This window comes from Myxine glutinosa, chromosome 14 (genome assembly GCF_964187855.1).
Source record: "Myxine glutinosa chromosome 14, kmMyxGlut1.1, whole genome shotgun sequence".
NCBI classification, from domain to species: domain Eukaryota; kingdom Metazoa; phylum Chordata; class Myxini; order Myxiniformes; family Myxinidae; genus Myxine; species Myxine glutinosa.
The window spans coordinates 9,593,579-9,618,189 of NC_136274.1; the positions used below are offsets into that span (position 1 = coordinate 9,593,579).

Here is a 24,611-nt window from a genome sequence, read left to right on the forward strand (position 1 = left end):
CACCATCGTGCTCAGTGCTGTAGTTCTTCGTGCCTTGAATCATCATCGCCATCCCAATGCTGATGTCTGTCTTTGTCTCTCTACTCTCAGAATCTTTAAATCCTACCCTTTTTTGTAATGTCTGCAGGAGCACAGTGACAAACTCCCTAATGTCAGTATGCTCCCGCACATCATGTTCACATCTATTTCACATCCAATTATGTGTCCCTTCACCCAATGCCGCCCCCTCTTTGTTTCCTTTATGCTTCGCCCCCTCTTTGTTTCCTCCATACCCCACCCCCTCTTTGTTTCCTCTATGCACCACCCCCTCTTTGCTTCCTTCACAACCCGCAGCCTCCGTGCTTCATTCACTCACCACAGCCTCCTTGCTTCCCCTGCAGCCTGTCCCCTCTGTGCTTCCCACCCGCTCTCTGCTTCCCGTCCGCTCTCTGCTTCTTTGCTTCAATTTGACGGATCTCTCAATCCTAGCTGCAACTGGTCCACCTGACATGATCTGCCGAACAGAATCCTTTTTCCTCACAGGATATTCCCGATTACTCTAGGTTTCTCCCCAGAATTGTCTTTTCCTTCCAGTGGCGGAGTTGCAGTTTGTCAAGAACTCCATTTCTCACTGTCCATTTCCCACCCTTCCCACTTCTGGCCCCCAGGAGTACCTTTTTTTTTCTTTTCTTTTTTTGTATACAAGATCGAGGCTCGTGAAAGAGCGAACATTAATCACACAAAGACAACCCGACACATAAAACATATAACATCGGGAGCGGTAGATAAGATGGGGAGAGAGGGGGAAGGACACAAACACAACATCTGAGAGCAGGGACCGAGAGACATGGAGACATCGAGAGATCGAGAGATCCCCCCACCCCTTCCGCCGCCTCCTGCCCCCAAGCCCTCTCCCTCCCACACTTCTCCCTGCTCTCAAATGTTGTGGTTGTGTGCTTCCCCTTCTCTCCCCATCTTGTCTTCCGCTCCCTCTTTTTGTATATTTTGTTTGTCTGGTTGATTTGTTTGTGAAATAAATGTTAGCTCTTTCACAAGCCTCGATTCATTATACAAAAAAATAATAATAATAAAAATAATCTGAGAGAGGGTGAGGGCTTTGGGGGGGGGGGGGGGGCTGCACTTTCCTTTGACTTTTTGCACTTTGCACTTTTTGCACTTTTGCACACCTTTGACTGCACTTTCCCCTCCACAACCACTTCTTGTTTGTTTGGGTGCTGTACCATACTCCAAACAGGGATGACTTAATTTACATCTCCCTCTCTGACAATAGAGACCATCTTATGACAATCCAAACACGTACTCGTATGTGGTGATTTCAACTTTCACCATGGCAATTGGCTGGTTGTTGGGACCTCTTCAACCACCCATGGAATTGCAGCAAAGGACTTCTGTGACTCCATGGCCTCACCCAATCAGTGAACTTTCCAAGCTGTTTCTCTCCCAGTGGCATGTCCTCCCTTCTCCACTTGTTAATGACGAATTTATTACCAATGTCTCCTGTTGCTCTTCTGCTCCAATAAGTTTATCTGATCAGGTGCATGTGAGAGTCAGCATCTCTCTGGCTATTGTCAGAGAGCTGCCTCAGCACCACAGAGTCGGGCATTTCACTCAAGCTGATTGGCAGGGACTGCAAGCTGCCATCTCAGGTCAGGACTGCTCCTCCATTTCCACCTCTCCTGATATTTATACGACCTGGGAACCCTTCCACACAAGCTTGCTTTCCTTAATGTACAGGTTTATACTATCTCGTCTGCAGTTATCACACCAATCTTCTCACCTCTGCTGCACAGAATCCTGTGGTGAAGCAGTTGCCTTCAAATTATTTGCCTTTCTTCCTGTGTTTCAAATTCTGTGTTTGCTTCCAAATCTTGTGTACCAGACCTCTCACTCCATACATATCTACTCCATGGACCCTACGCTCTTGTACCCAACTGCTCCTGGATACCGTCTTTCTCGCCTGAGAATATGGAGAAGTTTCTGGCAAATCTTGACTCGGATTCTGTGACAGGCCCAGATGGCATCAGTGCATGTGACCTAAAAACCTGCTCTGCTGCTCTTGCTCGTCGTCTTTCTGCTCTGTTCATCCTATCATTCTCTCTGGGTCAGTTTCCATCTGCCTGGAAGTTTGCCAAAATTACTGCACTACACAAACACAGTTCAAGAACGGAGCGTTGTAACTCCCGGTACAGGCCTATTTATAAGCCAGGTTATGGAATCTATCATCGCAGTTGACATAAAATCCTCTTCTCCAAAGGCCTGATCTCAAGTCATCAGTTCGGTTGCACACCCATCCTATCCTGGACATGCTGCTTCTACTCTCCCAATAATGGATGGAAGCCCTCAATCTCAGACATGAGATCAGGACCATCTCCCTGGATATCTTGTTTGATTTTTCTGCAAATATCGATTAAAAACTATAATTTTAAATGTTTGTATGTTTCCTCACTCGAATGGAATAAATGTTTTTGCAAAGGACAAAATCACCTTTTTGACTTGACTCGAATAGCTGAGGGATTAGTTTTTGACTTTAACTTGCTGCCTTACTTATTTCTGGAAATGTTATTTCTTTATTTTGATTCTTACCATTTGGCCCAACTACCGCCTTATTGCATTTGCCCCTCGTAATATAGTGCCATGACTTCTATTGGGGATGATTAAGGAAAAAAAATACCCTTTTTAAGGTAATTTTTCCCTGATGAAGCAGGAGTTAGCCTTGTGGACCCCATGACAATCATGGTTCCCTTTTTGCGGCACTGTTTTTTTTATGGCCGGATGCCCTTCCCGACACCGGCTCTTTTAGTCGCCTTTTCAGACATGCAAGGATACGGTGTACCTATTCTAAGCCGGGGCACACACCGGCACATTCATCCCAGCAATCTGGTACTTCATTTGCCGACGTCGGAAGGATGACGGGCTGAATCAACCCCCCTGGCGTTAATTCAACGATCCACTGGGATTTGAACTCAGGATCCCAAGCCGGCACCCTAACCGCTAAGCCAACACCAGGCTACATTATTTTCATCCCCATGCTTTTTGAAAAAAAAAACAGGGGAGGGGTGGGGAGTAATTGTAATTGGCTCCATCTGTCTGTCTGTCTGTCCATTACTCTATCTCCTAAACGGTTGGACAGAAATTAATCAAACTTGGTAGTTATGATCATCACATGGGTTTTGTCAGTTTTGGCCCCGCTCCCTGGGGTGGAGTCAAAAGGTAATATACCGAAAAATTCAATTACGGGCTCATTTTTAAATGCAACTTTCTATATGCAATCAACATTGGAGGACTAATAAAATATGTAACGATTTTTTGGGATTTGACCCCAGGTTCATGCAACAAAGGGGTGGGGAATTATGGCCACAGGGGTCAAAACAGGGAGAAAAATTCCCTTCAAATTTGATATTGGGCCTTCCTCGTGGAAGGTTTTGCCATCTTTCAATTTTGCCTGAGATGGGAAGCGTGGGGATTTGTGATGGCGTTCCATCGACTTTGCTCTGGTTTGCTTCAATGGGATTACCAGCTTGCATGATAGACTGCCAAGCTTTATATGTTTATCGTTTTAAATGCTTCCATGTAGTGCAGCTAATGTGCATTCAGATTAGCAAATCATTTCTTTGCCCTGGCACCATATGATAAAGTATTGAGAAATGATATTATTGAATATGCAATACCAATGGCCACTCTTCATTTGGCAGGTGCGTCCGCCAGGTACACCGCCGCCTCCAGTGTCACGTAAGCTTGTTCATCTCTTGCCGGGCTTCCCAACCCTTCATCGGAGCAAGTCTCATGAGTCTCAGCTTGCTAATCGCTTGGAGGAAACGGCGCATCCAAGGTAAATGCTTGGGACATGCGGCTTAAAGTTTACTCATATTTTATTTCTGCACCGAGTGTAATTTCTGCATGTTTCATTAATTAATGATAAAGCTACTCTGCTTCTGATTATTATTATTATTATTTTTCGTATGCAAGATCGAGACTCGTGAAAGAGCTCACATTAATCACATAAAAATCAAACCGACACACAAAACATATAATAAGGGGAGCGGGAGACAAGATGGGGAGAGAGGGGGAAGCAGCACACAAACGCAACATTTGAGAGCAGGGACATCGGGAAATCTGTGGGAGGGAGAGGGCTTGGGGAGAGGAGGGGGGGAGGGTGGGAGAAGTATAAAACACATGGCCACTGCAAGGACTTCCAGAAAAGAAGTCGGTATTTAAAAAAAGTGGATCTGGGGTGCATTAGCGGGGGTAGAAAAGATCAAGGTTTTGGATGGGGGAAAGATAAGAGATGGTGGTGAACAGCTGTTTTAAAGACCTGGAGGGAGGAGTGGGATTGAAGGGAGTGGGGGAGTTTGTTCCAGAGGCGGGAGAAAAGAGGAATGAAAGAGTGAAGGTGAGCAGAGAGTCTTGTTTTTTTAACCTTTAAAATTTAATTTTTAAAGTCTCACCAACTTATTTCCATCTGCTGCCTATTTCCTCTCTTTCTTTACTTCTGTACTTAATATCCTTGCTAATTGCAAATATAATCACTTTATAAGTTTGCTATTTCACTACTCTCTTATGTATTCAATTCACTCCTGAATTTTGGGCAGAGAGCAGCCGCATAAAACACTTGGACACTCTCCTGAAAACACCGATGCGGATAATCAGCAGGAAACTGAAATCAACACCCTTGCAGCGGCTCCCAGTCTGTCTAACATCTCACCCCCTGATGTGCGCCGGAAGGCAAGAATGCTGAGAGAGTTCAGCTGCCTCAAAGCCAACCCAGAGCTTCCAATCCATGAAGACCTGCAGAATCTACCAAATATGCGACTTTAGTGATACAAACCTTTCTGGGGCTCTGCAAATGTTTCGAATGATGTGGGATTTGACACATGGACAAGTAGCGCAATCTCTGGACAGACAACAACATTGCTAACAAAGAACTGATGAGTGAACCGACAGAAGAGCCTCCAGGTGTCGTCCTCCCCCGGAAACATTGGTCTGCGCTCAACAGGATCCATACTCCATGAAGGGACATCCCACCAACTCCACAAATGGGATTTCAAAGACGGCCCATCATGTGACTCCGGCAATATGATGAAGGATTTAGGACGATCCACCTAACACGGTGCTGAAACTTGGCTATCCGACTTAGACTTGCATCTGTCAGCTGTAATTTGTCATCTGCAAGGAAAGAAAGAAAATACTCCTGAATTAATTCGGTGCTTATTTACTTATCTTATTTTTCTCATTCAACCATGGTATTCAAATCCAGTAACAGTTACGGCCTTACACATTTTGTCCTTACACTTTACACATGCGTACCCTTCTTCCACCCCTCCCACCCCCAGCCGACGAAACGTAAGCATTACGCCGCCCTCGCCCATTTAGTTTACTTAAATATGCACAAACACAATGCTGAAACGCTCAGTTTGCCCATAAAATCATGCTGATAATCATACTAAAATACACAGTTTTGTATCTGTCTATCTGCATGTCTGCAAGTCTGTGACCGATGCATTCGGTCATGACATATCCAATCTCGACCAAACTTGCCAGGGTTATAATGGTCATAAGCCAAAGAACCACCTTTAGAGGCCTTTTTTCCCCGCAGAGCAGGGGTTGGCCTTTTTTGGGCACCGTGGTGCCCTTTTTGAAGCGATGTTTTACGGCCGAATGCCCTTCCTGCCGCCAACCCTGTTAGTCACCTCTTGCGACACACAGGGAATTACCAGTGAACTGGTACTCGATTTACTGACCTCGGAAGGATGACAGGCCGAGTCAACCCCCCTGGTGTTAATTCAGCGATCGACCGGGATTCGAACCCAGGATCCCAAGCCGGCACCCTAACTGCTAAGCCAGCACCAGGCCTCAGTCATAAGCCAACGGTTGTATCTTATTGCCCCCCTCCTCCCCCGGGGGCTGCGAAGGTGGAGGAGCCGATGCAAATTAGCTCCGTAAATGTGTACCGTGGTCGCGCCGCTCCCGGTAGGAGTGTGAGAGGGCATTGTGCTCTAGACTCTGGAGGCCTTGATTGTATCACAAGTAAGAGACCGTCGCCTTATTTTTGCAGTCACTTAGCTTATGTTCCTTTTGACTTGCCTGCAAATAATCCGGAGGAATTACCCATGTTTTCTTGCCTTTCCCACCTTGGAAAGACGCCATGTTAAGGTGTATAGATGCTTGAGCATCATTTCATGTTATCCTGGCATTTTTGCAAGGATACTTCGAATAACAAAAGTAATAACAACAATAATGATGATTGCATGATAATATTAACAGTAATAATAGTAATAATTGGCACTAATTGTAAGGACAATAACACAACCCTCTCCCTAGCTCCTTCCTTATTTTCGGAAGAAAAACATGTCTACCTTATTATGAAACTGAGTCCTCTGGCCTTTTTACCTGCGACGTGCCGCAGGTCTACAAGAACCCCACGTGTTGGTTGTTGTTGTGGTTCTTTCTGGGGGGTCAGGGGGTGTGAGGTCGATTTTTGAAATGTGCACGCATTGGTCGGACAGCTGCCGGACTCCACCCACATTTGTTGCTTGACTCCACCCACATTTGTTGCTTGACTCCACCCACATTTGTTGCTTGACTCCACCCACATTTGTTGCTTGACTCCACCCACATTTGTTGCTTGACTCCACCCACATTTGTTGCTTGACTCCACCCACATTTGTTGCTTGACTCCACCCACATTTGTTGCTTGACTCCACCCACATTTGTTGCTTGACTCCACCCACCATGGCTCCCAGGCGAAATAATATGGCTGTCATCTTGGTTTTCTGGTGGGCCTAAGTCATCAGGCCTCTAGGCCTCCGCTGATTATACACTGCTCGGGTTTATTATGTCAGATTTCCGTTGACTTTGTTTGTGTCGAGTGGTACTCATGATGAGGGACCACGAAAAATAGAATCTTTGTCAAATAAAAATTACTAGTAAGGTTCAATGAAGCCCGTCAGCACATGCTGTTCCTCAGGTGTGAATAACATTCTTCCACTGATTGTATGGGCTGGCAGGATGGCCCAGAGGTACATACCCTCACCTCCTGGCTGTCTAGCTTGGGTTTGAATCCTGACCCTGTCATCCCGGTGTTTCACAGGCAGCATGATTCATCAATGTGTCAGCCGTCCCACTGATGGACGTTAAATTGGGTGCATCGTTTGCCAGCATCAGTTGGTGCTTGTTAAAGATCCCACGGTGCTATCGCCCGCCAGCACCCTGAACAAATTACAAATTCCTGCCCTCAGCCAATGATGCTACTATGTACTATGTCGCCTTGTGTTGCACATGAAAAAAGATGACCGATTGTATAGCACAGTCCAATGCATGATTAAAGAAGTTAACTTTGAATAATTTATGTTTGGAGTCACTGATAGGCTCCTCTTCTGCCTCGTAGTGGATTACAGTATTAATCTTTCTCACCAGATCAAATTTGTGGTCCAGGTAAAAGGAGACGTCAATGTGAAGTTCGTCTGCCAGCTCCTTTGCATTTGTCATTGCCCCTGCCAAAGCCCTTGTCTGTCCGATCATTTTTGATATATGTTGCTGTTGCCTCCAGCTGCTCAATATTGCTTGAGAGAGATCAAAGTTAGCTGCCTGTGACTTCTTGCTTGTTACATTCATTCCGTACAGCATACCATACCAAACCATGAGATTGCGCACAAATCTAAAGTTTAGCATTTTATCTGCAACGTATCAATGAGTTTACTGCTCTCTACAATTGAGAGCAGTGCATCATGCTATCACTGAGTGGTTTCACTGTTCGACCTTTGATGTGTTCTTTAAGAACATCCCACCGATGCGTGGAAGCTGAGAAAAATGCTGCTCGATTTAAACCTAAAACAACATGGGGTGGAAAACATGATGCTTTGAAGTTGTAAATGTGACAGCTGAGTGGCTGGCATTTGTTGACTGTAGCTGCAAACCGAGAGTTCAATGAATGGCAGAGAAATACAACGAATGGAGTTTATTTTCTCACAACCAGCTGCCTTGGACTCATTTTATATACAAATTGCGTTATGCTTTCAAATTGCACACTCAAGTCGGAAATACCAGTTGTCATTCCCGATTAACATTAGCCTGGTGTTGGCTTAGCGGTTAGGGTGGCGGCTTGGGATCCTAGGATCCTGGGTTCGGATCCCGGTCGATCGCTGAATTAACGCCAGGGGGGAAGGGTTGACTCAGCCCTTAGCCTGGTGTTGGCTTAGTGGTTAGGGTGGCGGCTTGGGATCCTAGGATCCTGGGTTCGGATCCCGGTCGATCGCTGAATTAACGCCAGGGGGGAAGGGTTGACTCAGCCTGTCATCCTTCCGAGGTCGGCAAATTGAGTACCAGCTCAATGGTAATTCCCTGTGTGTCAGAAGAGGCGACCAGCAGGGTTGGCGGCAGGAAGGGCATCTGGCCATAAAACATTGCTTCAAAAAGGGGACCACGGTGCCCAAAAAAGGCCAACCCCCTGCTCTGTGGGGAAAAATGGCCTCTAAAGGTGGTTTATTTTATTTTATTCAATATTCATGATGCCAAAGCCTTTTCTTTGTGTAGCAAAGGCAATTCTCCATCCAATTGTCAGTAAAACATCAGATAGGAACAGCATACTATGTTAGATTATTGTTCAGTTCATGTCTGGCATAGACATGCTTGTGATTTTGATTCTAGAGGCTGACAGGATGGCCTAGTTCACGAAGAGTAGGTGTTATTGCCAGCACGATGAACACATTACATGTTCCTGCTCTAACCAGCAGAGGGCACTGCATCAGCGGCACAGCTGCTCTCTCAGCCAATGATTCTACCCCACAGCCCAGTGCTGCAAACAAACGATTCTGATTCTGATTCTGATGTACCACACTCTGTTGCTCTGTTGCAGAATGACAGTTTATAGGTGGCTGGGGATTCAAACCCCAGTTAGATACCTCTGGGCCTCCTGTCAGCCCCATATGCAGTGCCTATATAAAGTCGACACCCCCTTTCAAAAATTTCACCTTTTGTTACCTTATAGCCTGGAATTAAATTGCATTAAATCAGACTTTTCCCCACCCTTATTTACACATCGTAACCCATAACTTCCAAGTGAAAAACAAATTCTACAAATTTCAGAAATTTCATTAAAAATACAAAACTACAATATTGTTAAGTTTGTGGGGGTAGGTAATGAAATACCTTAGTGAAGTCAGGATTGTGTAAATTAGCAAGGACTGTGTGACGCAAAAGAAAAAGCCCACCTCGATGTAACTAAGTTGGGAATCTGTATGGAATAAGATCGTATATGTGTCTCCATACGAGGGGTGGAGGGAGCAATGCTACTTAGGTAGAGCTTAACAATAATCCCCAGTGTGTAATTCACCAATTGATTTTCCCTTCTGTCTCATTTCATCAAAACTCGGCCAGCCAAACAATCGGCCCCATTGTTATAACAACGGCCATTAAACCGACATTGCCGACAGTAACCAGCACATTCCATCGGGCAAGTAAACCCCGCCCCACGACCACCGACGTCATCCGAACATTCCGAACGCCGGCTAGATTCCACCTTGAGGACTCGTAACGGAGAAACTACGCCCCAAGCTTCGTGACTGGTTAAGGAGCCATGGGATGATGTAATGGGACGTCAGGATTGGTCGGGGAGTGACGTCAGCGAGCGACAAAGGAGGATGCAACCCCTCCCTCCCCCTCTCTCTTGGTCCTGGGCAAGCGGGCGCATTTTTTGGCTCTCTCTCTCTCTCTCTCTCTCTCTGCGCTGGACTTCGTGGCAGGCGGTCGCGTGACTCGTGTACGCTCTTGGAAAAAGACTGAGCAAGAGCGGTTCGGGGCAGTCTGCATCAAGAGAAGTACCTCACGTTGGGATGTTGAGGAGCGTGACCGCGCCAGTTTTTGCGCTTCCCGCGTGGTGGTTTGGAGGCGACGAACGCCAAGCCCCATCGTTGAGACCAGAGTTAAGTGCCGGCTGGCAAAAACATCATTTATTTTTACTTTCGTTTTGCCCTTGTTTGTATACGAGTCTGAGTGGAAACATCTCAAATTAGGAAATCGTTTTTACCTCACATTCATTTTAATTGCTTCACAATTATTTTCATTAAATCCTTTAGTGCAGCCGTTTGTGCGGCACCCAGGAAAATAATGTTAGGCGGGAGTCCAAACCTGAAAATGCTGGAGGCCAAAGCTGAAATTGGAAAAACAATATACCCTATTTTACTCCAGGAGATTCCAGGATTACCCACCCAAAATATCATTGCGATCGGTTCAGCCGTTTTTGCGGTACCTACAAATGGACGGACGGACGGACGGACGGACGGACGGACAGACAGACAGACATTTGGTGAATTATAGTAAGATATAAGGGGGGTGGACACTTATCCAACCAAGATATTCTCGTCTTGTATTTTTAACTAATTTTTGTGACATTTGTTGAATTTGTTTTTCACTTGGAAATTTGGGGTTACGATGTGTAAATAAAGGTGAAAAAGTCTGATTTAATGCATTTTAATTCCAAGCTATAAGGTAACAAAAGGTGAAAATTTTGAAAGTGGGTGTAAAATTTTTACAGGCACTATATGTGACACCGGTGTTAAAATAATTTCTTGAATGGATGCTCGCAAATTCATGTCTGGCAGTATAATACTGCAGTATTACTGTATTCGTTTTGTTTTAACATAACATTCTAAAGTCTAAACCATGCACTCCTTGCATTGTTCTCATTTGATAGTCAGATTCCTCATCGCAGATTTAGTCCTGCGATCCCATCCTTTTTTTTTTTTTTTAACGTGCGATAATTAGGATTGAAGTTAAAAAGAAAGGATTATTTGAATACCCTGCTGATATTTAAACACGAGTTTCGTTCCAACCACCCCTCACCATCCTCCTTCCCTTCATGCTGCCACTGCAGGGGGATTGATTTGCAGTATGTTCTTTGCTATGAAAAAGATGCATGCTGGGAGTAGTGGGGGCTCGCGGCTAGGTGTGCTTTGAAGTGCAAAGAAAAAAAACAATCTCGACCTGCCAATAGACAGCGGCAGCCACGATTCCAATGCGTCAAATCTGACAGTGAATGACGATGAGATGCAAGTACTTTCCACCATGATTTGTCAGGGGGATTGGACCGTGAATTAAGTGTTGTTCTTTTCAATTACCCGTATTTATGTTTGTATCCCGTTGTAAAAATGTGATATGTGTTTCGTTGTGTCCAGAACATGAGCAGGAATGAACTAGCACCTTCGCAAAGGTGTGAAAACATCTTTAGGTTCATTGATGATTTAGTGGTAATTAATGATGGGTTTCTATTTGACGAGTACACCCACTGTATACGGGAGTGACAGGAAGGGCCATGTTGTTGTCCTCTCTGTGGTATATAGATTATAGTGGATCTAGGCTGTGATATCATGATTATCATCATGATGACATCTATCCAAAAGAGTTGGCATCCATTGAAAAGAGGAAAAGCAATCTTGCACCTCAGTCTTTTTTTTATGCATCCGCCGACTAAGTCGTCGGAGGCATTATGTTTTCGGGTTGTCCGTCCGTCTGTCTGTCTGTCTGTCTGTCCGTCCATCCGTGATAGGTTTTCGTTACCACGATAACTTAAGAAGAGCTGGAGATATCCAAGTCAAACTTTATACAAATATTATAATGATGTAAAGATAAACTGAATCGATTATTGGGTCAAGAGACATCAAGACTCTCTATTCACCTTCACTCCTTCACTCCTTCATTCCTCTTTTCTCCCACCTCTGGAACAAACTCCCTCACTATATTCAATCCCACTGCTCCCTCCCGGTCTTTAAAACAGCTGTTCACCACCATCTCTTGTCTTTCCCCATCCCAAACCTTGATCTTTTCTACCCCCGTTAATTCACCCCAGATGCACTTTTTTGAAATTCCGACCTCTTTCCTGGAAGTCCGAGCAGTGTCCATCTCAACACGGTTAGCAGATTAAAACCAAACGATGCCAAATGGAATTTATTAAACCCATAACAGCCCAATTCATTTTGAAGTCCTTCTTTGTTTTGATGTTAAGGTGTAATGCATGGAGGGAGACCTTGATATGAAGGTATAGTGCATAGAGGCAGACCTTGATATTTAAAGGTGTTGTGTAAGAAGGCACACCTTGATGTTGTTGTGTGGAAAGGGGAGGGATGGAGGAGATCTATAGCTCGACTGTGTTGTGTAACATGGTTTGTGTATTTTGTGTTGTGTAACATGGTTTGTGTATTTTGAGGAGGTTAGATTGCCATGTCGTAGGGATCTGTCAGAGTACATCAGTTTATTACACGTGCCGCTGAGGAAGCAGTGTATGTAATTTTTAGACAAGACAGTCAGGGTAATATTGTATGTGTAAACACCTCTTGCTTGTGGGCATGGCCAGGTGAGGACTTCCCATCACAGAGGCACACATGTCACACGTGTACGAAAAGGCCATTGCAATCTGTTTGGCAAGTGTGTGCCAGCCACGGTGGCATAATACACTGGAGGCGGAGGGCTGAGTATAAAATATTGCCTTTTATTTTTATTGGGGCCGCCCATGGGTGGGACGGCCTGGGGGAGAACTCCTCACAAGGTCGAAGGGGAGTGGAGCGAATGGACACACCAGAGCTCCCGGCATGCAAGAGTTGGAGGAAGAAGCGCTTTGAGAGAGGGTCATGAGGGCTGGTTGAGGGTGCAAGACCTGAGGTGTGCTGATCATCGTTTGCTTACTTCATAACTGGTTCACTTCATAGCTCGCTCTCGTCGTCTAGCTCCTGCGTCGAAAAAGGGCTGCAGGGAGTCCTGCATCTACACCACTCATAATCAAAGGAAAGTCCTCACTTGCAATTTTAATGTTTGTACAAGTGTGGTCTTTGGCACCTTGTGTCAGTTAGGATTTATTCATTTCTATTTCATCATTGCATATACGTTTGCATGTCCCTTCTCCTTCTTTGTGTCTGTTGATTTGCATGGTTTGGTCCAAACTGTTTGTCTCGTGCACCCTTTCCCCCCATATTCATCATAAATAAACCTTTTTAAAAGGTAAGAAACGTGTTCCATCCATCTGCCTTCCGTGTGTATGCGCCGTCAATTTCGGCTCATTTGGGAGACTTTGGGGAACGGTAAAGAATAATAATTTAATGCGGCGCAGTGGAAGACAGAAACCGATGGGCCGTTCCCTGGGACAAAGGATCCCACTGCTGAGGCATATCATGAAGGGGAGCCTCAGACGTGACAATATATCAGTGTGGTGCACGGAGGCAGACCTTGATATTTAATGGTGTAGTGCATGGAAGCAGACCTCGTGGTATATCAAGTGGATAGGCAATTAAAGATGCATTGCCTTGGGGGTATGTTAATTCAGAATATGTGATATAAGTCACATAACAGCTTAAACACACATTTGTCTCTTGAGAGACAAGTCGAGGGAAGAGACTTATCTTGTGTGCTTTGATTGTGTTTTTTGTGGGGTTTTTTTTTTTTTTTTTTTTACTTTAATTAGCTTTAAAATGTAGTTTGAATCGCTGCTTATGGCATCCATAAACGGTGCAGGAATGTGCTATTGCATATTCTTGTCTTGTTCAGTGAATATAATGTCTTATTGATACAGTATGGAGAAAGGATACTGATTTGGTGTTTATGACAATTATTTTGCCATAAAATGGGGGTGATTTGATCCCGTGCCACAACGTCATAATGATTTTGTGTTGAATTTTTTAAAATCTTGCCAGTGAGTGCCCTGTTCCCCTGAGCATGAAGAATAAGGTTCTTCAATTGGAGGCTCGCTTTTTATTTCCTGGTACGCTTGTTTTGTGCTATTCCCCGAGGCACTGCTGCAGTGTTTACATTGTGTCCTGTAATGCGAGGATTTTGATCGGCAGAGATTGGCAATCACCAGAAAGAGGTCAGCCATTTCTGGCAGAACTCTACAATAGCCATCAGAGTTTGGCTCACGCATTTTACATCCTTTTCAGCGAACTGGCAATGTTGTCATCATCATAAAACATTGCAAGTGTACGTACCCTCCTGTATAGCCTGGTGTTGGCTTAGCGGTTAGGGTGCCGGCTTGGGATCCTAGGATCCTGGGTTCGAATCCCGGTCGATCGCTGAATTAACGCCAGGGGGGTTGACTCAGCCTGTCATCCTTCCGAGGTCGGCAAATTGAGTACCAATTAACTGGTAATTCCCTGTGCATAGCAAGAGGCGACTAACAGGGTTGGTGGCAGGAAGGGCATCCCAGGAAGGGCATCCAGCCATAAAACATTGCTTCAAAAAGGGGACTACGGTGCCCAAAAAGGGCCAACCCCTGCTCTGTGGGGAAAAATTGTCTCTAAAGGTGTTTTTTTTTTTTAAGTGTTGAAGTACATAATGAAATTTTAAAAGATAAAGATTGTAGAAGTTGTACAAACAAATTCATTCGGGTTTTACTGCAATGTTCCGCAGTGCCTATTACATCACCCTATCTAACACATTACATCAGTTCTTCATTTTGTGTCCTTTATGACGTCCTTAAAAACAATAAGTTTCCTGTTTGGAATTATTTTCCATTTTGTTTGACTGCCAGGAGGGGCAGACAGAATAAAGATATTATCTCGCTCCTTCTTGCGCATGTACGATCGAGACAACTTCGAGTCAAAGTACGGTAAAACGGCAAACTTGTCTTCCTATTCATGTTCTGATTCGTGTTTCATGATTTGTTTTCAAAATATAAAATTCAATTTAAGTAGGTCGTTCCTTGATCGTAAACTGAGAAGACAGATGGACGGTCATGAACCAATTGCTTTACCCCACTTTTCACTTTGTGTGTGTGAGATAATAATTTTACATGCCAAGGACCCCAAATGATCTCGATTGTTCGCTCGTCAAAATGTTGACTATGAGGTACTGTATACTGACTGTTCCTTACCAAAGCAAAGAAACAATTGGTTTATTTATTGCATAAGGGCACGATATGTAAGACAATTCACACAATATCGAAGCACACCAATTTCCCCAATATATAGGGTGAGTGAAAAGTATGGAATATAGATGGGCAATATGCTGATCATCCACCGGCAGATTCATGGTTCACTCATTGCAAGAGAAAAAGGAATTGCACCCCCATGTCCGAAGGATGAGTTTGTTTGGCATTTTTAATCTATAATAATAAAGCGTCAGGCGTCAGGAAGGGCATCCGGCCATAAAAAAACATTGCCTCAAACAGGGAACCATGATTGTCATGGGGCCCGCAAGGCTAACCCCCGCGCTAGCGGGGAAAAATGGCCTCAAAACGAGCATTCATTCATTCATTTTTCAATAATAAAAGGCAGCGTCCATCCGTCCGTCCGTCTGTCTCCTCCATAACTCCAAAACCATGAAACCTAGCAGCCCCAAACTTTGCATGCATACACCTGGACCTCCAGATTGCAAGGATGAAAACTGGGTGTTTGGGGGTGTTATAACACCCTTTTTGAAGATGATTAACGAGGTGCTCATAAGAAGAAAAAAAAAACCCGATGTGGTGGCTTAACAATATGGTGTCCTGCTATTTTGGTCATCCCACTGCACCTCACTGGGTTCTTAAGCCGCCATTTTGTTTCGGCCTACTCAAACGTACCTTGGAAACACGATCGATTATTTATCGTTACATAATTGAAGCATATCATCATAATCATAATCTGGATTTGGATATGAGGATTGGATGCTGGATATGAACTAAATAATCTCCAAATATGGAGTGAAATCTGACAAAATTTACCATATCTTGCAATTTTATAACTAAGTGTATATATGCATTTATTTAAGTTAAGCTGTGATTCTCATTCTGTGATTTTTTTTTTTTAACTTGATAACCATTTTAACTTAATTCATACTTCCATGGGAACTGCTCAGAGATGCATTTTTTGAATGAAACGTTTTTAGCAAAGAACACTTTTTTGTAGTTGGGGCTGCTGTTACTGTTGGAGTCAATTCTGAAGTTGGAATTTTGAAGATCGGTTTGGATTAAGAGTTTGTGGAGCTTATCGCATTGTTGTTTTTAACCGTGTGCGGAAAATAAATAAAGGTGTGTACACCGCCCAGTGAAGTCCGGATAGTTGTATGGGAGTGGAGGGAGGAGTGGGAGGGGATTTGGAGGGAGATTTGTATGAGGGTGGAGTATGGGGTGGGGGGTGGAGTGAGGGTAGGACCAGTTTCAACTGCTAAACCAGAAATCATCTGAAAATGCAAAGCCCATCCGCGTCAGTTTGTATTCAGATATCTTCTTGTTCTTCTTCCGTATGCTCAAAATACAGAAAATAGTTTAAAAAGAATACAAAATGATAATTAATGATTTTATGCAGCCTTGACCTTTGAGCTTTAGATCTGAAAAACCGATCTGCTTCTCGGTTTTGATTGGTGAACATATGAATTGACCCATTTTGCAAATTATTAAAATTTCATGTCAATCGCATGAAAACTGATTTTATGTGATGCTGACCTTTGACCTTTTGACAAAATTATTAATTTACCTTCTCCATATTCTCATAATAAAGCTTTGGTGAAAATTGGATGACAAAACTGAAATGGTGAAAAGGTTACAGCCCTGACATGGACACTGCACACACACACACACACACACACACACACACACACACACACACACACACACACACACACGCACACGCACACACACGGGGACACACACAAACACATGCACGGACACACACACACACACACGCACAGGTACACACACACACACACACACACACACACACACACACACACACACACACACACACACACAACACACACACACACACACACACCATTCAAAGAATTATGGGAAGTTAGGGTGGGCGGCAATTTGACATCTCGCCCTGAGCGTCATTTTTCCTCGATACGCCACTGCTCCAGTGAACTCGCGATCTATTAAAATTACCCTTTCAAATCACCCTTCAGAATGACCCATTAGAATTACACTGTAGAATTACCCTTTAGAATTACCCGTTAGAATTACCCGTTAGAATTACACTTTAGATGGACGTTGTGTCCCTTTAGAATTACACTTTATAATTACCCTTTAGAATTACAATTTAGAATTACAATTTAGAATTACACTGTAGAATTACCCCTTAGAATTACCCTTTAGAATTACCCTTTGGAATTACCCTTTAGAATTACCCTTTAGAATTACACTTTAGAATTACACTTTAGAATTACCCTTTAGAATTACACTTTAGAATTACCTTTTAGAATTACTTTTTAGAATTACACTTTAGAATTACCCTTTAGAACTACACTTTAGAATTACCCTTTAGAATTACACTTTAGAATTACCCTTAAGAATTACCCTTCAGAATTACCCTTCAGAATTACACTTCAGAATCACCCTTTGGAATTACCCTTTAGAATTACCCTTTAGAATTACCCTTTAGAATTACACTTTAGAATTACCCTTTAGAATTACCCTTCAGAACTACCCTTTAGAATTACCCGTTCGAATTACAATTTAGAATTACACTTTAGAATTACCCTTTAGAATTACCCCTTAGAATCACCCTTTAGAATTACCCTTTAGAATTACCCTTTGGAATTACCCTTTAGAATTACCCTTTAGAATTACACTTTAGAATTACACTTTAGAATTACCCTTTAGAATTACACTTTAGAATTACCCTTTAGAATTACCCTTTAGAATTACACTTTAGAATTACCCTTTAGAATTACCCTTTAGAATTACCCTTTAGAATTACCCTTCAGAACTACCCTTTAGAATTACCCGTTCGAATTACAATTTAGAATTACACTTTAGAATTACCCTTATGAATTACCCTTTAGAATTACCCTTTAGAATTACCCTTTATAATTGCCCTTTAGAATTACCCTTTGGAATTACACTTTAGAATTACCCTTTAGAATTACCCTTCAGAATTACCCTTTAGAACTACAATTTAGAATTACACTTTAGAATTACCCTTTAGAATTACCCTTTCGAATTACAATTTAGAATTACACTTTAGAATTACCCTTAAGAATTACCCTTTAGAATTACCCTTTAGAATTACCCTTTATAATTGCCCTTTAGAATTACCCTTTGGAATTACACTTTAGAATTACCCTTTAGAATTACCCTTCAGAATTACCCTTTAGAACTACAATTTAGAATTACACTTTAGAATTACCCTTTAGAATTACCCTTTCGAATTACAATTGAGAATTACACTTTAGAATTACCCTTTAGAATTACCCTTTAGAATTACCCTTTAGAATTACCCTTCACAATTACCCTTTAGAATTACAATTTAGAATTACCCTTCACAATTACCCTTTAGAATTACAATTTAGAATTACAATATAGAATTACAATTTAGAATTACAATTTAGAATTACACTGTAGAATTACACTTTAGAATTACCCTTTAGAATTACACTGCAGAATTACACTGCAGAATTACACTTTATAATTACCCTTTAGAATTACACTTTAGAATTACCCTTTGGAATTACAATTTAGAATTACAATTTAGAATTACACTGTAGATTTACACTTTATAATTACACTTTGGAATTACCCTTTAGAATTACACTTTGGAATTACCCTTTAGAATTACACTTCAGAATCACCCTTTAGAATTACAATTGAGAATTACACTTTAGAATTACACTTCAGAATTACACTTTAGAATTACCCTTTAGAATTACACTTTAGAATTACCCTTTAGAATTACCCTTTAGAATTACCCTTCACAATTACCCTTTAGAATTACAATTTAGAATTACAATATAGAATTACAATTTAGAATTACAATTTAGAATTACACTGTAGAATTACACTTTAGAATTACCCTTTAGAATTACACTGCAGAATTACACGTTATAATTACCCTTTATAATTACACTTTAGAATTACCCTTTGGAATTACAATTTAGAATTACAATTTAGAATTACAATTTAGAATTACACTGTAGATTTACACTTTATAATTACACTTTGGAATTAACCTTTGGAATTACAATTTAGAATTACAATTTAGAATTACAATTTAGAATTACAATTTAGAATTACACTGTAGATTTACACTTTATAATTACACTTTGGAATTACCCTTTAGAATTACACTGCAGAATTACACTTTATAATTACCCTTTAGAATTACACTTTAGAATTACCCTTTGGAATTACAATTTAGAATTACAATTTAGAATTACAATTTAGAATTACACTGTAGATTTACACTTTATAATTACACTTTGGAATTACCCTTTAGAATTACACTTTAGAATTACCCTTTGGAATTACAATTTAGAATTACACTGTAGAATTACAATTTAGAATTACACTGTAGAATTACACTTTATAATTACCCTTTAGAATTACCCTTTGGAATTACAATTTAGAATTACAATTTAGAATTACAATTTAGAATTACACTTTAGAATTACACTTTAGAATTACCCTTTAGAATTACCCTTTGGAATTACAATTTAGAATTACAATTTAGAATTACACTGTAGAATTACAATTTAGAATTACACTGTAGAATTACACTTTATAATTACCCTTTAGAATTACCCTTTGGAATTACAATTTAGAATTACAATTTAGAATTACACTGTAGATTTACACTTTATAATTACACTTTGGAATTACCCTTTAGAATTACACTTTGGAATTACCCTTTAGAATTACACTTCAGAATCACCCTTTAGAATTACACTTTAGAATTACCCTTTGGAATTACAATTTAGAATTACAATTTAGAATTACAATTTATAATTACACTGTAGAATTACACTTTATAATTACCCTTTAGAATCACCCTTTGGAATTACAATTTAGAATCACAATTTAGAATTACAATTTAGAATTACACTTTAGAATTACACTTTAGAATTACCCTTTAGAATTACCCTTTGGAATTACAATTTAGAACTAGAACGGGCACTCGGTAGAGCGCATACCTTCGCCGCAGCTACTGTTCTGTACTGTACTAAAATACGATTTTGACCTTTTCGTGACCTTGACCTTGACCTTTGACCCGATTGCTCCCAAAATCTAATCAAATGTGTCCCGTATAATAACCAATCATCCCACCAAATTTCATGCAATTCGGTCGAATACTTTTTGAGTTATGCGAATAACATACACACACACACACACACACACAGACATACAAATAAATACACAGCGATCAAAACATAACCTTCCGCTTTTGCGAAGGTAATTACAATTTAGAATTACAATTTAGAATTACACTTTAGAATTACCCTTTAGAATTACAATTTAGAATTACCCTTTAGAATTACACTTTAGAATTACAATTTAGAATTACACTTTAGAATTACAATTTAGAATTACACTTTAGAATTACCCTTTAGAATTACACTTTAGAATTACCCTTTAGAATTACCCTTTAGAATTACACTTTAGAATTACCCTTTAGAATTACAATTTAGAATTACCCTTTAGAATTACCCTTTAGAATTACACTTTAGAATTACCCTTTAGAATTACAATTTAGAATTACCCTTTAGAATTACCCTTTAGAATTACCCTTTAGAATTACCCTTTAGAATTACACTTTAGAATTACCCTTTAGAATTACAATTTAGAATTACCCTTTAGAATTACACTTTAGAATTACAATTTAGAATTACACTTTAGAATTACAATTTAGAATTACCCTTTAGAATTACCCTTTAGAATTACACTTTAGAATTACAATTTAGAATTACCCTTTAGAATTACAATTTAGAATTACCCTTTAGAATTACCCTTTAGAATTACCCTTTAGAATTACACTTTAGAATTACCCTTTAGAATTACAATTTAGAATTACCCTTTAGAATTACACTTTGGAATTACAATTTAGAATTACACTTTAGAATTACAATTTAGAATTACACTTTAGAATTACCCTTTATATTAGAATTACAATTTAGAATTACCCTTTAGAATTACACTTTAGAATTACAATTTAGAATTACAATTTAGAATTACAATTTAGAATTACCCTTTAGAATTACAATTTAGAATTACCCTTTAGAATTACAATTTAGAATTACAATTTAGAATTACAATTTAGAATTACAATTTAGAATTACCCTTTAGAATTACAATTTAGAATTACAATTTATAATTACACTTTAGAATTACACTTTAGAATTACCCTTTGGAATTACAATTTAGAATTACACTTTAGAATTACACTTTAGAATTACCCTATAGAATTACCCTTTAGAATTACCCTTTAGAATTACACTTTAGAATTACCCTATAGAATTACCCTTTAGAATTACCCTTTAGAATTACACTTTAGAATTACACTTTAGAATTACCCTATAGAATTACCCTTTAGAATTACACTTTAGAATTACCCTATAGAATTACCCTTTAGAATTACCCTTTAGAATTACACTTTAGAATTACCCTATAGAATTACTCTTTAGAATTACCCTTTAGAATTACACTTTAGAATTACCCAATAGAATTACCCTTTAGAATTACCCTTTAGAATTACAATTTAGAATTACCCTATAGAATTACCCTATAGAATTACCCTTTAGAATTACACTTTAGAATTACAATTTAGAATTACAATTTAGAATTACACTTTAGAATTACAATTTAGAATTACCCTTTGGAATTACAATTTTGAATTACCCTTCAGAATTACCCTTTGGAATTACACTTTAGAATTACCCTTCAGAATTACCCTTTAGAATTACAATTTAGAATTACACTTTAGAATTACACTTTAGAATTACACTTTAGAATTACCCTTTAGAATTACCCTTTAGAATCACACTTTAGAATTACCCTTTGGAATTACAATTTAGAATTACAATTTAGAATTGCAATTTAGAATTACACTGTGGAATTGCCCTTTGGAATTACAATTTGGAATTACAATTTAGAATTACAATTTAGAATTACAATTTAGAATTACAATTTAGAATTACACTGTGGAATTATCCTTTGGAATTACAATTTAGAAATACAATTTAGAATTACAATTTAGAATTGCAATTTAGAATTACACTGTGGAATTGCCCTTTGGAATTACAATTTAGAATTACAATTTAGAATTACAATTTAGAATTACAATTTAGAATTTCAATTTAGAATTACAATTTAGAATTACACTGTGGAATTATCCTTTGGAATTACAATTTAGAATTACCCTTTGGAATTACAATTTAGAATTACAATTCAGAATTACAATTTAGAATTAGACTGTGGAATTACCCTTTGGAATTACAATTTAGAATTACAATTTAGAATTACAATTTAGAATTACAATTTAGAATTACAATTTAGAATTTCAATTTAGAATTACAATTTAGAATTATACTGTGGAATTATTCTTTGGAATTACAATTTAGAATTACAATTTAGAATTACAATTCAGAATTATACTGTGGAATTATCCTTTGGAATTACAATTTAGAATTACAATTTAGAATTACAATTTAGAATTACACTGTGGAATTATCCTTTGGAATTACAATTTAGAATTACCCTTTGGAATTACAATTTAGAATTACAATTCAGAATTACAATTTAGAATTACAATTTAGAATTACACTGTGGAATTACCCTTTGGAATTACAATTTAGAATTACAATTTAGAATTACAATTTAGAATTACAATTTAGAATTACAATTTAGAATTACAATTTAGAATTACACTGTGGAATTATCCTTTGGAATTACAATTTAGAATTACAATTTAGAATTACAATTCAGAATTACAATTCAGAATTACACTGTGGAATTACCCTTTGGAATTACAATTTAGAATTACAATTCAGAATTACAATTTAGAATTACAATTTAGAATTACACTGTGGAATTACCCTTTGGAATTACAATTTAGAATTACAATTTAGAATTACAATTTAGAATTACAATTCAGAATTACAATTCAGAATTACACTGTGGAATTACCCTTTGGAATTACAATTTAGAATTACAATTTAGAATTGCAATTCAGAATTACACTAGAATTGCCCTTTGGAGTTGCAATTTAGAATGCTTTTGAATTAAACACGGTGGATTAGAAAGGTTCTTCTTCATATTTGACGAACGGATGGAAGGAAGGACATAGCCAAATATTGAAGCCAGCCGCACAAGATAGTCACAGGCAAAGGTAGCCAGTGGGAGAGGACACAGTGAGTGGAAGAGATGGCTTGATATGCACATACGGTCAGCATGGTTGAACCCTACAGCAGTAGAGAACCATCCCACCAGAGTGACATAGCCACCTCTGTCAGTGTAATCCTCCCTTCACCTCCATTTTACCATGGAGTGAGAACTTCCACCAATGTCAGCCCTGCACCCTTCCATCATCCCGGCCGCACAGCCATCACCCAATCCCGGTTGCACGGCCTCAAACTCAGCTGTAAGGCTTTCCGCCAATCTCAGTACCACTGCCTTCCACCAATGTCTGCACGGGGGCTTTTTCTGCCTGTATCCACTCCGCGGAGATTTACACCAGTCTCGGCTCTTTGGGCTTCAACAAATCTGTGCCTTTCATGGTCATCTGTTGAGAGGAATTAACTCCTTTCCTCTTCAACCAACTCTGGGGGAATGTGAAGGTGCCCCTGTCTCACCAATCTCCCTCCACCCTCCCACCCCCTCTACCCTCCCACCCCCCTCGACTCTACCTCCACCCTCCCACCCTCCATGCCACTGCCCAGGTTTACAAAGGAGAATATGATATGAGCCACCTTAACCTACCTATCTGTAAAAGAGCATCCTCTCTTCCAACCGCCAACAAAATTTTTAGAGACATCTTTTAAACAACCACTTAATACAGTACATTATACTAAACTTTTAAAACTAAACATAAATATACAGTCACGTGAAAAAGTAAGTACACCCCATGTAAAGTTTTGACTTTTTCAACATATTTCAACATACAGCTATTTGATCTTCATTTCAACAATACTGATAGATAAAGGTGATATAATGTAACAAATATCATGAAACATTTACATTTTGTAGTCCATTGTATAATTTAAATAAACATAAATACAAATTTCGCATGTGGAAAAAGTAAGTACACCCCTACAATCTACATTTATCACTACTTCAAATACCTAAAATTAGAATCAGGTGCACCAGCTCAGGTGCAAATGATTAGAATATCATTAGAGAGGATCTTGGAGGAACCTGTCTTATTTAAACCTCAGACATTTAGTTTGGTTTGCGCTTTGTTGTTGAAGTGTGTGACGTCACCATGCCTAGATCAAAAGAGCTCTCTGGGGCCTTCAGAAAGAAGGTTATAGATGCCTACGAGTCTGGGAAGGGATTTAAAAAGATCTCGAAACAATTTGAAATCAATCATTCGACTGTCCGGAAGATCATCTACAAGTGGAGAAGATTCCAAACAACTGCCATCTTGTTCAGGCCAGGCCGCCCCAGCAAGTTCAGCCCGAGAGCCGACCGCAAGATGCTGAAAGAAGTCTCTAAGAAGCCCAGAATGTCATCATGGGACCTACAGGTAGCTTTTGCCACTGTTGATGTCAAAGTGCACGAGTCTACCATTAGAAAGAGGCCGCACAAATTTGATCTACATGGGAGGTGTGCCAGGAGGAAACCTTTGCTGTCCAGAAAGAACATCAGGGCAAGATTAAAGTTTGCCAATGAACACCTAGGCAAAGACCAGCACTTCTGGAACAATGTGCTCTGGACGGATGAGTCA

General features: G+C 39.9%; 1 protein-coding gene across 2 annotated transcripts in view; it reads left to right on the forward strand.

Annotated features, from left to right (window-relative positions):
- LOC137439418 (kinase suppressor of Ras 2) overlaps positions 1-24,611 on the forward strand; it is a 110,552-nt gene that overhangs the window by 18,091 nt on the left and 67,850 nt on the right. For both annotated transcript variants that reach the window (XM_078768432.1, XM_068135154.2), the window contains one exon: positions 3,693-3,829. In XM_078768432.1, the coding sequence (XP_078624558.1) occupies positions 3,693-3,829 (137 nt within the window). The remainder of the gene's footprint in view (positions 1-3,692; positions 3,830-24,611) is intronic.